The sequence below is a fragment of the Hippocampus zosterae genome, chromosome 1 (assembly GCF_025434085.1).
Source record: "Hippocampus zosterae strain Florida chromosome 1, ASM2543408v3, whole genome shotgun sequence".
NCBI classification, from domain to species: domain Eukaryota; kingdom Metazoa; phylum Chordata; class Actinopteri; order Syngnathiformes; family Syngnathidae; genus Hippocampus; species Hippocampus zosterae.
The window spans coordinates 12091792-12105271 of record NC_067451.1 but is presented as its reverse complement, the minus strand read 5'-3'; the positions used below and the strand labels follow the sequence as shown (position 1 = coordinate 12105271).

Genomic DNA, 13480 nt, shown 5'->3' with positions numbered 1-13480 from the left:
GGGTCCGTTTTGGGGGCCTCAGTATTACATCCCTGCTTTTTGCAGATGATGTGGTGCTGTTGGCTCCTTCAAACGGGGCTCTCCAACTCTCACTGGAGCGTTTCGCAACCGAGTGTGAAGCGGTTGGGATGAAAATCAGCACCTCCAAATCTGAAACCATTGTCCTCAGTCGGAAAAGGGTGGAGTGCCCCCTCCGGGTCGGGGAGGAGATCTTACCCCAAGTGGAGGAGTTCAAGTATCTTGGGGTCTTGTTCACGAGTGGGGGTAGGAGGGAGCGGGAGATCGACAGGCGGATCGGTGCAGCATCTGCTGTGATGCGGACGTTGTATCGGTCTGTCGTGGTGAAGAAGGAGCTGAGCCAAAGGGCGAAGCTCTCAATTTACCGGTCGATCTACGTCCCAACCCTCACCTATGGTCACGAGCTATTGTTCATGACCGAAAGAACGAGATCCCGGATACAAGCGGCCGAAATGAGTTTTCTCCGCAGGGTGTCCGGGCTCTCCCTTAGAGATAAGGTGAGAAGCCCGGTCATCCGGGAGGGGCTCGGAGTCGAGCCGCTTCTCCTCCACATCGAGAGGAGCCAGATGAGGTGGCTTGGGCATCTGATTCGGATGCCTCCTGAGCGCCTCCCCGGTGAGGTGTTCCGGTCATGTCCCACCGGGAGGAGACCCCGAGGAAGACCCAGGACACGCTGGAGAGACTATGTCACCCAGCTTGCCTGGGAACGACTCGGGATCCCCCGGGGAGAGCTGGAAGAAGTAGCTAGGGAGAGGGAAGTCTGGGCTTCCCTGCTAAAGCTGTTGCCCCCGCGACCCGGCCCCGGATAAGCGGTAGATGATGGATGGATGGATGGAAATCGTTCATGTGCGTTTCGTCTGGACGCTCTTTTATTACTGTCGTTCTATTTTTGGCTCTTGTCTTGATTTATGTTTTCTCCGTTTTTTGCATCTTGCCATTGCTTTTGTTCTTTGCTATTCAAATAAGCAGTTCTGAGTAAGTTTAAGTGTATCCACGGTTTGTTCTCCACGTGGTTTGATCTTTGTTGTATTTTTGTTACAAGCTATTTTTGCTTGTGTTTTTTCCTTGCCTTGTGCAAGCGCTTTTTGTTTTCTACGCATACTTCCTGGCTTGTTGTCCAGCATCATTATTTGGACTTTATTGGCCTTATGCCTGAGTCTATGTTTGTAGGGTCCAATTCTGTCCAGAAACTTCCGGATGTCCGACAAGTATTAAGTGATGTTATCTCTGAGGATATAGATCGCAGGTGTCAAACTCAAGGCCCGGGGGCCAGATCTGGCCCGCCCCATCATTTTATGTGGCCCACGAAAGCAAATCAAAGATGTCAACTTTCATGTTGGTTGCTAAAATCACTACCAAAATTTCATATTCACATTTGGAATAAATACGAGTGATACTGTAAGCATTTTCTTGTTCCCACACCCCTCGTTTACAGTAACTTAAACAATAGGTGAATAAACCATTATTCTTGACTTCTTTATATGGTTTCAGTCAGAACGGGCCTCCAGTGGAAACTAACTAAGATCTGGCCCGCGACAAAAATGAGTTTGACACCCCTGATATAGATCATCTTGTAAATGAATTTTTGTTGGGGAGCGGCAGGCTTTTTGAATTGGATAGCTAAAAATGGGCAATATAACCTGTGGTCATCAAAACTCACTTTTGTTTTTTTTTTAAATATCTACCGAAGGTTCTTAATCTCGATCTGTAGTTGTACGCTAGGCAAATAACAGACACCTCACCTTAAAATGCTGTAGCTTATCCGCTCCTACCACAAGAAAATATGTGTGCTGGCTGAGATGGTTACAAAGCCAAGAGCTACCACAGTATGTGTGGCACACATAGCACAGCTCCGTGTTTCAAACGGAAAATTATTTTTAGTTAGAAGAGAGCGCAAGAGAAGAGCTTTAGTTGTTTGGTATCTCCCCACACCCTCTGTGGACCTTCTTGTGAAGAGGAGAGGGGAACGTTACCATGGAAACCATTTCAATCTGTAGCAGCGGCAGCAGTCATAGGAGTTGAATGTGTGCCAATAGCGTTCAGACTTTGTTGCTCATGGGAGCTGAAATTCAGCAAGAGTGCAGAAATATACTACAAAAATGCTCTCGTATTCACTGAAGCGTAGGATTGATGATGTTATCGCAATAGACTACTTGCGAACAAGCTTACTCATTGTGCTTGTGTCCATGTAAAGCTGCTGAGGGGCTAGTGAGGGACGAAGAATAATATCTCCACATATATATTTTCATATATGGTACTGTGCATGGCCTTGTTGAATTGCTGATGGGTTATTGTTCAAGCCTATTCAGGGTAGGCGCGGGGTGGGGGCCAGTCAGGCCCAATCACAATTCAAGTAGGAAACTAATAACCTTTTGCAAAAACACCGGCCAGTCACTGATGTAGTGCACAAGTGGCACACTCGTACAAATGTAGCTTTCTCTGTACATCTGAAGGTCTCCACACGCAAACGCACACACACACACACACACACACACATGCATCAGGCCAAAACCATTGGCGCGTGAATCAGATAGCATTTAGCATCCAAGGTTTTCTTTTCAACCCTTTTAAATCTCTTTCTCTCACTCCCCTTAGTCCTCCCTCACTCCTCGTCATCATTAAACCATTAAATCACTGAGGAGAAACAGTAATGGATGGATGCCATTTAGCAACTTTACACACCAATACATACAGAAGTCATTTCACATAATGAACAGATAGCAAAAGTCAGTGAAGCCGAAACTCAAGATGAAACCCCTAAATGAGTTTTTCCTCCCCTCTGCATGCAAATGTATTCAAAGCAGACAAGGTCTATTCTATCTTAGGTACTGATGGAATTTGGATTTGATTGGCTGAATCCCAAAGTGATTTATAACCTTGTAAAATTTTCAATTCAAAAGGATTTTTATTTGTTGATTGACCATATTTTGGCTCCACAAAAAGTGAAAATCTAGTAAGAAATGGTGTTGTGGTTAAGATAATCTTTTTGGAAGATTGTTCGCACACATTTCAAGGACGATATGTTCTATGTGCCCCTTGCAATTGGTGAAATTCAGAAAAATAAAGATTCACTTTTTGGTGTTGGGTTTATGCCCCATTTATGCCATTGTGAGCCCTCACACACTGTTTCCACTTTTCTAAGCCCTTGTTACACGTAATAGATGTAAAATAAAGACTAAATAACAGCACTATAAGTCCTTCTACTTTTGGTCCTTCTTTGTCTTCCATTCAGAAGATAAAGAAGGAGAAGAAGAAAAAGGAGAATATGAAGAACAAGAACAAGAACAAAAACCACAATGGTATTCAGGGGTACAACCACAACAAGGATTTATTGCACCAAAAGTTGCATTAATCCACCATTTGTTGTTTTAGCTAAATTATAACACACAATTCTAGTTAAGGTAAGACATTTTAAACTAAAAAGAAAAACTTTAGGTAGTATGGGGTTGTTTCATTGTCCTCGTGTGCTGTGTGCTCCACTCACATTCATTTTTGATCATGGTCCATAATCTGCAGCTTGTGCTTGAACCATTTCCATCTGTACTAGCGAACGCACTGGTCTCTGGTACAGTTTTTTTTTTGGGGGGGGGGGGGGGGGGGGGGCACTGTGAATAACTGAATGGCACAAAATGCTGAGTTCACACTCAGAGCATATTTCCATAAACACCCACAATGCTGAAAACATGGGGGCAACGAGTTCAAATGTTCATGGTTTCGGTTTTTGCAAAAGAAAAAAAATTAATAGATAATAATAATAATAATAATAATAATATATTCCCTATCAAAAATAAACAAAAAACCCAACAGTTTTGACTAGTTAAAAGAAGAAAAATAGCAAAAAATCCATAAAATAGCAAAGTAAAACTGTAGTCAATGAAGTGTCACAATTTTTTTTTAAAAACCACGATTGAGTGAAGCCACAAAGACCAAAACTGCGAGTCGCGACGGAACAATGTATTATCCATCCATCCATTTTCTAATCCGCTTATCCTCATGAATGTCGCCAGCGTGCTGGAGCATATCAAATGTATTGTGTACATTGGAAAATGTTTTTGTATCACAACAAGACAAAATAAGAGAATGTCTTTTACGACTCGACCACTCATGACAGATCAATTGCAAGTCACTGAATTCCAATTTGTAATTATCAGTAGGAGCATGGGAAATGAATAGCACAGTGGTGATTCTGAACCTCACATTTAATTACATAGTGTACACACTAATACACACATGTGTGGTTCATCAGCACACCAGAAACAGATAAAGGCCATAAATTGTGTCCAGCCAGGTCTGCCATGGACTGGTCAGTGCTTCTTGCTTGACATAACCACATCCATCAATAGTAATCAATCACACAACGTTTCGGCCTTCTGTTGTGATCTGATGAGCTGCTATAAATCTCTTCCTGTTTCCATTCACCAATCTAAAAATTGCCCACGCCTACCATTCAGTATGGATTCGCGAGTCCAACTAACTAGATGGAACTATATGGGAGGTATGAATTATTGATTGTGAAATGCAATGCGGAGCCAGGAGAATAAGCAAGGGGCAGGGATATTGAATGTATTTATAGACACCAGTGTATGCTGCATCCATCAGCCAAACAAAAAGGGACACCACACTCAGAGAATTGTCAGTGATGCAGAGGAGGGAGGGGGAAGAGTAATCAGTCTGGGTAGAGGTGTTGGCTTGTTGCTCTAAGTAGGTCAATAAATGATCCTACAGATCCCCTCGTTGGTAAAGACCCAGGCGTAAATAGTCACACCCTGGCTTACCTCGAGACAACAGTTGCCTCTGAAATCCAGTCCAGGTTGGAACACAAACCGAGGTTTGAGCCAGTCTCACCATGAGACAATTGTATGGCTGCATAGAGAGTATTTTTGTATGCGCTGTCAATCCAGAGAGCAACATGGAGTGATGCGAATGCTTTGTTCTAGACGTGGCGAGGGCAGGATTAAAAGGCCCTTGTTGATTGAGCTGCCTACGTCAAAGGATCAGACTCGTGGGGATAATTCACGTCACGCTCCCTTCCCTCTCACGACGCAGTATGCATGTCACCATATTTTCCTTCAATCCTTCTATCAAGGGGCACAGAATGTAAGGTATCTCAAAATTTGACAGTCCAAAAAAAGCTGCACAATCTGGTAAAGCGACATTTTGAGGAATAATCATTTGTCCTACAAATTGCTCAAAAACTTGAAATGCTATTATGCAATCAATGAACCTGACAGCTCAGTTCAAACAAGGTAACGTCCTCAACAAGGCCTGTGAGCCATGAGGATATACAATAGTCGCTGTATAAAGACATTTATGGCAGAAGGCCCCAATCGTTTCCATGTTAAATCATACCAGCACTGGTTCTCAGGATTTTTCGACCAAACATGGGGAAAAAAATGTTTGTTAACCTGGAAAACCGGTGTGTGTGTGTGTGTGTGTGTGTGTGTGTGTGTGTGTGTGTGTGTGTGTGTGTGTGTGTGTGTGTGTGTGTGTGTGTGTGTGTGTGTGTGTGTGTGTGTGTACGTGGTGGGGGGAAACTAAAACCAGTTTGGACAAGTTTTAATAAGTGGATAATGGAGCCATATGGGGATAGAGCTATCTCTAAAAGGTAGAACACTTTGTTTTGAATACAAATTCACCAAAGTGTCACCTATGAAGCATTACAAAGTTGTATTTTGGTCGACTGGCGCTTGTGCGCTTGGCGTAAAAACAGGAGGAACTTTGTTTTTGTGCCAGCGCAAGTCTATTCTAGCTTCTTTGGGGCTGTGTTGCGCCCATTTGGGTTTTTCGGCCCAGAGTCATCCGATAACTTGGTAACAGAAAGTGGTCTGTGCTCAGCATAAAAATGGCACGTCGTCATTTTCATGCAGCGGTAATGGAGTACTACAAGGTGTTGGTGAATTTGGTAGATTTGTTACTTGTCACTAGGGGTTTATGACTCATCCCCCACCCCCAGCGCATCTGCAAATTTTGTCACAAAAAGTCGAAACTTAAGACTTGTCAAAAGCAGGTTTTTTGCAGTGCGCTGCGAACGCCCCATTACGCCCGATTCTACCAGCAAAAAGTCAAGCAAAATATGTGCTTTGCGGTAGACTTGCCGCCAAAATGATATTAGGGTCCTTGGTGTTTTAACAACCATTCTCTTCAGACGTCCTACCAATTATCATGCAGTATCACAAAAATACTGAATTACATTCAGTGTTTGAATTGGGAATTGCTAAAAGTAAATCTTGTGTAAAAGGGAACGATGATCCTGTTCAGGGTCATGGTTGCTTGGGCCTTTCCCAGCTGACTTTGGAGGAAAGGCAGACTGCGCGCTTGAACGGTCGTCAGTCAATTTCAGGGCACGTGGTACCTACGCTTCTAACGAAGTCAGGCAGGTGAGCGATAACACCATCAGTGAAAAAGAAATAAATTAATAAAAATTAAAGAATCAATCATAATTGTCTACATTGTGGATTAAGGAAGTGTACTTTGCATTCAAACACCTTAACAACCCTCATATTTTTGTAAACTAAACCAAAACAATGAAACTTTGCAACGATGTAAAGTATAAACCTTGTAAAACCGTGTAAATATACCGTCCCCTCAAATAATACACAGCCACGATAGTCTAAACTGCTGGCCACAAAAGTGAGGAAGCCCCAAAGTGAAAATGTGTCATTTGTCTTCATATTTTGTCGGCCCAACATTATTTTCCAGCACTGCCTTAAAGGCATGGACTTCATTCCCATGTCCTTAAGAAGAAAAAATAACGTTTGAATTATTGCCTATACATTTTCAAATGCACCCAAGATTAGAGTTTCGCCAACGTCCTGGTACCAATTGTGTTTGACCTTTATGGTTCCACTGTATAACACATGCAACATCTCAAGCATTAATTCATCACCTTTAGAGCCACATTACAATCAAGATCAATTAAAACTTTTAACAAACCCTGCTGCTAACTGACTGGCATTACAGCCATAAGATGAAGAGGGTTATTACGCTTTATGAGCTCCATATAAAGCCAGAGCGCATAAAGCAGCTCTTTTCATAAAAGGAGCATGACTCTTTGTAAAGATCTGATGTGAACAAGCTAATTAACCTGGTTTCTCCTCCAACAGCCCCATGAGAGCGAGACTGCGTCTTTTGTCCTTTTGGGTGTGTGTGTGTGTGTGTGTGTGTGTGTGTGTGTGTGTGTGTGTGTGTGTGTTGGGCATCGCCACGCTCCAGAGAGGGATGGGTGAAATAGGTGTCACTGCCTCATTTCTCCGACTTCATTAAAACATGGCAAATGACTGCAGACACAACACGGGACAGACGTCTGAATGAAGCTGGTGATAGATTTAGCCACACATCAAGCACCAAAAGGCTTTCTAACCTTTTTTTTGATGATTCTGCATGGAAATTAGAAATAGAATGGTGGGAGGAGTGGTGCATTCATGGGGAGGAGGTGGGGGGGGGGGGCGAAATGGGGGAGCAGTGAATTTTAATCCACCGATAAAACAAAAGCTGCTTCTTGCTTTCCATCTGAGATCTTTTCATCCTGTTTTCAAGGGCGAAGGAATCAAAGACGTGATGATTGAAGGAGGGTCGCGCATCATGCTTTTACAGTGACAATCAAGATTCTGTCCGCTGCCCCATACGGACACAGTGATCTGCTATTAAAATGCACCCCATTTTAGAGTTTTGGGGAGATCAAACATTGCTCAGCCTTCTAGCTAGCAGCTTGAAAGAATCACACATGGCGTAGCCATGGTTGCAGCTCCACATAACCGACCAGGAAACCACAGCGGAGCTTAGTTAAAAAATAAAAATAAAAAATTTAAAAAATAATAAAAACTATATATATATATATATACATATATATATATATATATAATTTTTTTTTGTAATCCTGTAGCTGCTGAGCCCCAGGTACACTTTAATAAATTCTCATTACATTTTCATGGAGGTGCAGGTTTAATAAGCAGCTAATCAGGGCAAGAAAGCAGCTGCAGGATAAGGAGTGCGACTTGCCCCAACTTCACAGCTTGCCATTAAGTCCCCTCATCTCCCCCATACTCACACTTGCATTATTCGACTGGCACTATGTGGCGAGGCGAGGTGTTATGAACGTTTCGTGGTGAATAATGGATGGGACCCGAGGGTATGGTGGACTAAGTCTTTTCATGCCGGGGTCCTAAAGTATAGCCCCGGGCCGTTTGCCTAGGCAGAGGCAAGCTGAGCTGCTGCTGCTCTCACAAGCGGGAGCAATAAAGATTGGAAGCTCTGTGATACGGGGGTCTGCCTCAGCATTCTTTTAAGGGGTCACATCACACGTCGCGTTGCAAGGTATTAATAAACTGTAAAAATCAAAGAAACGGGAGCAAGGAATACGTGTCCTACCAAGAGATCTTCAGGTCATTGTGCCGCAAAGGAACAAAAATCAATACCAAAGTAGACATTAGGATAGGTCCTTCCTCACAGCAAGGAAGCTATTTACATCGCATTTATTTATTCATTGATTGTACCCTCTTCGGTGAGTCTTAGATTGATCACTGGTCTGTGTTGAAAAAGCATAGCATTAAGTCAGTGTGCACATTAACAGCCAAACATGCTGTCATGAAACCCATCCCCATCTATCCAGTTGCCATTTGCGATTGATGTGTCATCTGCAGGTGGCTGTTGCCGAGTTTGCTAAATGAGACCATAATGTCATTTTGCTCCATTGAAATCAAAACGCTTTGACAGGGGCGCCGAAAGTGAATGTCGAGGTACAGGACATTTCGTCTCATCAGTGTTACTGCCCACACACTCAACCAGGCATGGGATTGGTGCGAGGCAAAGGTCAGCGCCATTGACATCATTAAAATGTGACAACATTGCAGGCTCTTGCTGCTATGGACAAGCACTGACTTGTGAGGGGGAACTGGGGGGGTATCCCCCCCCCTCCAACCCCCCCAAGCATGCATCAGAGACCTGTCTATCTCTGTGTGTGTATGTGTGTGGTCTGAACAGACAAGGCCGGATGGAACATGTGTGGGTGTGAATCATGGGGGACTGGATGTAGACACAGGCACCGGCCGGCTCTTCTACTCTTTGGCTGTATAGTCTGACTTCATACCACTTAGGGAAAGCAAGCAAATAGATACATGCACACCCACTCATGATATATGAGCTGTGACCATCATAAATTAAAGCAATAAAATGTAACAAAAGTAGGCTCGGCGTGTTTGAAAAGCACAGATGGGTCACAGGCTGGGCTGTCGTTTACAACCTGTGTCCTTCTCATTCACTTCCTCTTGACAAAACAAGGACAAGACTGCGACTCGTTTTAAGGAGCTGTAATGGAAGACCAACTGGAAGAAGCTCCAGTATTTCATCTCCGCGCAAACAAAGATATCCGTCGCATCCACCCCCCACTTCACACTCTCCTGCTCTATGCGCATGTGGGTGCCCAGTCAGCCAGTACTGTACTCAACTGCAATGACGTGAAAACACAGCATTTCAACCGTTGCCATTTCTGTAGCCTCAGCTTAGCTTTTGCAACAAAATCTAGGGATTGAAAATGCACCAAAGACAAATTCATAACAATGCTAAAAGTACTTATGCTGTGTTTAAAGTGAAAGGTTGGAAGGAGTTGAGTGTGTTGATAGCAATTTAAGAACATCATGAGAAATATTGCAGATAAAGTGTATATGACATGTAATGTGAAGCTCCTGTGTTAAAAAAAAAAAAGATCTTCCAAGAACAAAAATGATGCATGACAGTAGTGGTCCATTTGCTTAATGGCTGGAAGTTAAAGTTATTATTGTTATTATCTTACACGTCCCACCTCAGCCATGAAAAGATACGAACCAATCTGCATAATTAGTTACATGGAGGCAGAGCAGCCCTAACGAGACGAATAATTTGAATGAATGCCCTGAGCTGAACTTAAATCAATGGTTTTATGTTGAGCAAGCAGCTTGCCAAAGTGATTGGTGGAACATGGGGGAACTATTAACCATCAAACAGCTAACGGGCAGATAATCAAGAAGCTGATGCGTGGTCAGGGTGGATGAAACACACACACACACACACACACACACACACCAAGGAGCAAGGAATTATTGGTCTGAAGAAGCAGTAACAGTTCAATATTCAGCTATCAGCTATATACAGTATATATATATATATATATATATATATATATATATATAGAGAGAGAGAGAGAGAGAGAGAGAGAGAGAGAGAGAGAGAGAGAGAGAGAGAGAGAGAGGGAGATGGAAAAGGGGAGAGAGAGCGAGAGAGGATACATTTTAACATTTATTGGTTCCATTTTCTATGAACGCAAAATGATAAAAATGATTCCCCACTCTCTCATTCCAGCACAGAGGCAATGAGCGAGCTAAAACGCAGCAGTTGGGGAAAAATGTAGTCTTTTATCTTGAACTTGCCTCAAGATATATGTCATTCGTTCTTCAGGAGCTTTAACGGTATCACGTGTTCACAATGGACTTATTGGAAGATTTATCCTTCCTTGCGTACACGGTTGTCCGCGCAGATTAAAACCTGGCTCATACATCCTAAAATAACCTGACCGGACTGCACCTCATCATTTCCAATTTTCGACCAGGCAACTCCCCGATGATGCTCGATGCGGTCTTGTGTCATTGCATTTGAATCACTGCACAAATCATTGCCGATTCGTTCATCGGTCCCGCCGATCGGAAAGAAGCGCGCCGCGTGTGGACGTAAAATACCTTCTGTTGCATAGTTGTGGTCGCGAAGGAAGCTGCTGTTAATTTTTCGGGTGTCGCTCTCCTCCTCCATTGAAAAATCGGCTGCTTCGAGATCCTGACAGCGGCAGACCTCTCTCCCATCCTGGCCCGGTACCGTCAGCAGGCGGACCGTGGAACCAGCGGTGCGCTTGTCATCGCTCCAGATCTGCGGCGGAACGACTGCGATCAAATAGTCGACTCACTCAGGTGGTGTCTCCCGCGTCAAGACGCATCAAACGGTGCACGCTGGCGCTCCTAATTTATTATTTTTTTCTTCAGTCGAAACTCTTTAAAAAAAGGTCGTCCTCTGCTTGACGTTCCGCTCCAATGAATGATGCGCCACCCCCGCCCCCCAAAAAGGAGGAAAAAATGCCAAGTGAAGGTGCAGCGGCTCAGTCGTAAATCTCTCCTCCAGGATTTGACTTTAGGTCTAGGATGGCTCTTCTGCCCCCACAGAAGAAGCGGGGCGGGCGAGATTATGCGTCAACACAACTCGCTCACGTTTGCATTGCCACATTCGCCACCTTTACGAAGGTTACTTTCCAATTCCTCCCACTCCAAAGCCGTCGTCTTGTTTTCATTCACGGAGATGACTCACTGTGCATGCACATCAACGCGCGCGAGCACGCCGCTGCCTCCGCACTTCAGCAGAGCAGGACCCCTCCCATGCAGCGTGACACGCGCTCACAAACTGCAAATGAGGCGCGCGCGCGCGCGGAATCTAATACAGGATGCTGAGGACTGCTAGTCACGATAGTGCGTGTTAAGGTGACAGCAGCCTTATGGTCTCGTAGCAGGTTGCCTCTTAAACCCCGTTAGACAATTTCCTCCACCACTCTGCAGGGGCAACGACTGTCAATGCATATTTCTACAAGTGAGCAAAAGCTCATGAAATTTAAAATGAATTCATTCATTGGGGGAAAAAAAATCAAAAGATGGCGGCGCAGTGGCAGTTATTTTTTGGGGTGAATCCTTGAAAGTATCAAAGGCACCTTTGGGTGATATTAACTTAAACGTACCTTGGGTCGTTGGCGTTCACTTGATTCAAATACGGTACAGTAACAGAACAAAAGGCAAAACAAACTGCTCAGGTTTAGTGTAAACAGAAACCGATTTTGACATTTTAAAATGAAACATCAACAGAATAACTCTTTTTTTTAAATGAAAATGTACCAGCAAGAGTTAGTCTTGTACCAGGAAATGAAGGATCCAGTCAAGTGCAACAGTAATATTTTAAACAGTATGATTTATGATGACATAGAAACACCACTAATGGCTTTCGCGCCATAAATTCTGGGGAAGTCTGTTTAAATTCTACTTCTAGTTGTGTTTGTACTGTACTTTTGCCAGTAGACGACATGTACTCTGTTTGCAGACTAAAGGTTTGGTGCAGAGTGCAAGTCTTGCTCAAAGTGGAGAGTAACTGTGCACATGGGTGGAGTTTTCTTGCATTGGTATTTTGATACTTTGCACAGGTCGAATTGTGCAAAACGTGGCCGTTCCTCGTTTGCATCAAAATCAGGGCGGGTGGAGGCACAGTACGTCCCAGTACACCGTGCATGACATTGCGGGAACGGAAACAGACTCGCTGGGGTACATGCCAGACATTGACAGGTAAACTGCAAAATCTCCCATTGTTGATGATGTCATCAACCATGCATGCGATGTGGGCAGTTAGAGACGGCCTCGTACCCAACCAAATCATTCTCTGAATTGTTTCAACTGTGTCTTTGTGAAAAGAAGATTGAAGATTCAGTCACAACTAATGGGGCTAATTAATTCAATGTGTAGTGAGTTGTCTCCCAAGAACGTTAAAAACACGCAGACTTAACCACAGCAACAACAACCCGCTTACTCCACACTGATATGAGCAACATTTTCATTCCACATTTTGCAAAAGATGTGCATGCACCCGTATTCACTTTTGATTCATTCACTAAAGATGAATGAATATTCGTGACAGTGTGCTAGGCTCTGTTGTCACTTTGTCTGATGAGACGCATGTCCTTCAGAAAAAGACGGAGGCTTTCAAAGGAATGGATGCTTGATATTGCAGAAGAGGCAGGATCCCAAGAAATGTAAGCACAAAAGCTTACAAACCAGACACGGTAGAAGAACTTGTTAAGAAATGCAGATAAAAACAAGAAAAAAACCCAACAACAACAAACCCAGACGCTGATTAATTAGATTAGTAGGGCTACCGTCTGCACCTCTTGAAAGAAAGATCCCATTTATAGTTTAATCACGCCTTCTCCTGGACGTACCGCAGTCTTTGATGGCCTCTTTGTGGATGTGAGAAAAGCATTTGTGTGAGCATCCCTGCTCTTATCGACTCATTTAAACCTAAATCTCTTGGCTGCCACAAAGGGACGAGGTATCACCCCTTGCGCTAGCCCCCCAGTGCACAGCAGCAGCAGTAGTAGCAGCAGCAATAAACGGATTGGGACCCCCACCCTCTCTTAAATGCATTAGCTCTCTAATCCACAGGACCATTTGCACATCAGATCCTCTGCTCCACTTCTAATGGGAATCTGGCTGTGAGGAAGGCAGGCTTCCCCCCCCCCCTCACCACCACCTCAAAAAAAAAAGCTGCACCTTCCTACATATGCTATTTTACACACCATCACCCTGACCTTCACTGGAATACATTACAGGGCATTATCCATGCGGCGAATAATGAAAGCTGGAGGAGAATTTTGAGGTTGTGTGCTTCCCTCGACAGTCATCGGCTCCCCAAA

General features: G+C 43.9%; 1 protein-coding gene across 2 annotated transcripts in view; it reads right to left on the bottom strand.

Annotated features, from left to right (window-relative positions):
• Nucleotides 1–13480, bottom strand: part of ppp2r2ba (protein phosphatase 2, regulatory subunit B, beta a) — a 46412-nt gene that overhangs the window by 14376 nt on the left and 18556 nt on the right. Inside the window, exon 1 of one of the 2 annotated variants that reach the window (XM_052049090.1) lies at nucleotides 10725–11456. The exons of the other annotated variant lie outside the window; for it this stretch is intronic. Coding sequence (XP_051905050.1) covers nucleotides 10725–10794 — 70 coding nt within the window. The 5' untranslated portion in view covers nucleotides 10795–11456. Of the gene's footprint in view, nucleotides 1–10724; nucleotides 11457–13480 lie in introns of those variants that run through there. 2 annotated transcript variants of the gene reach the window in all.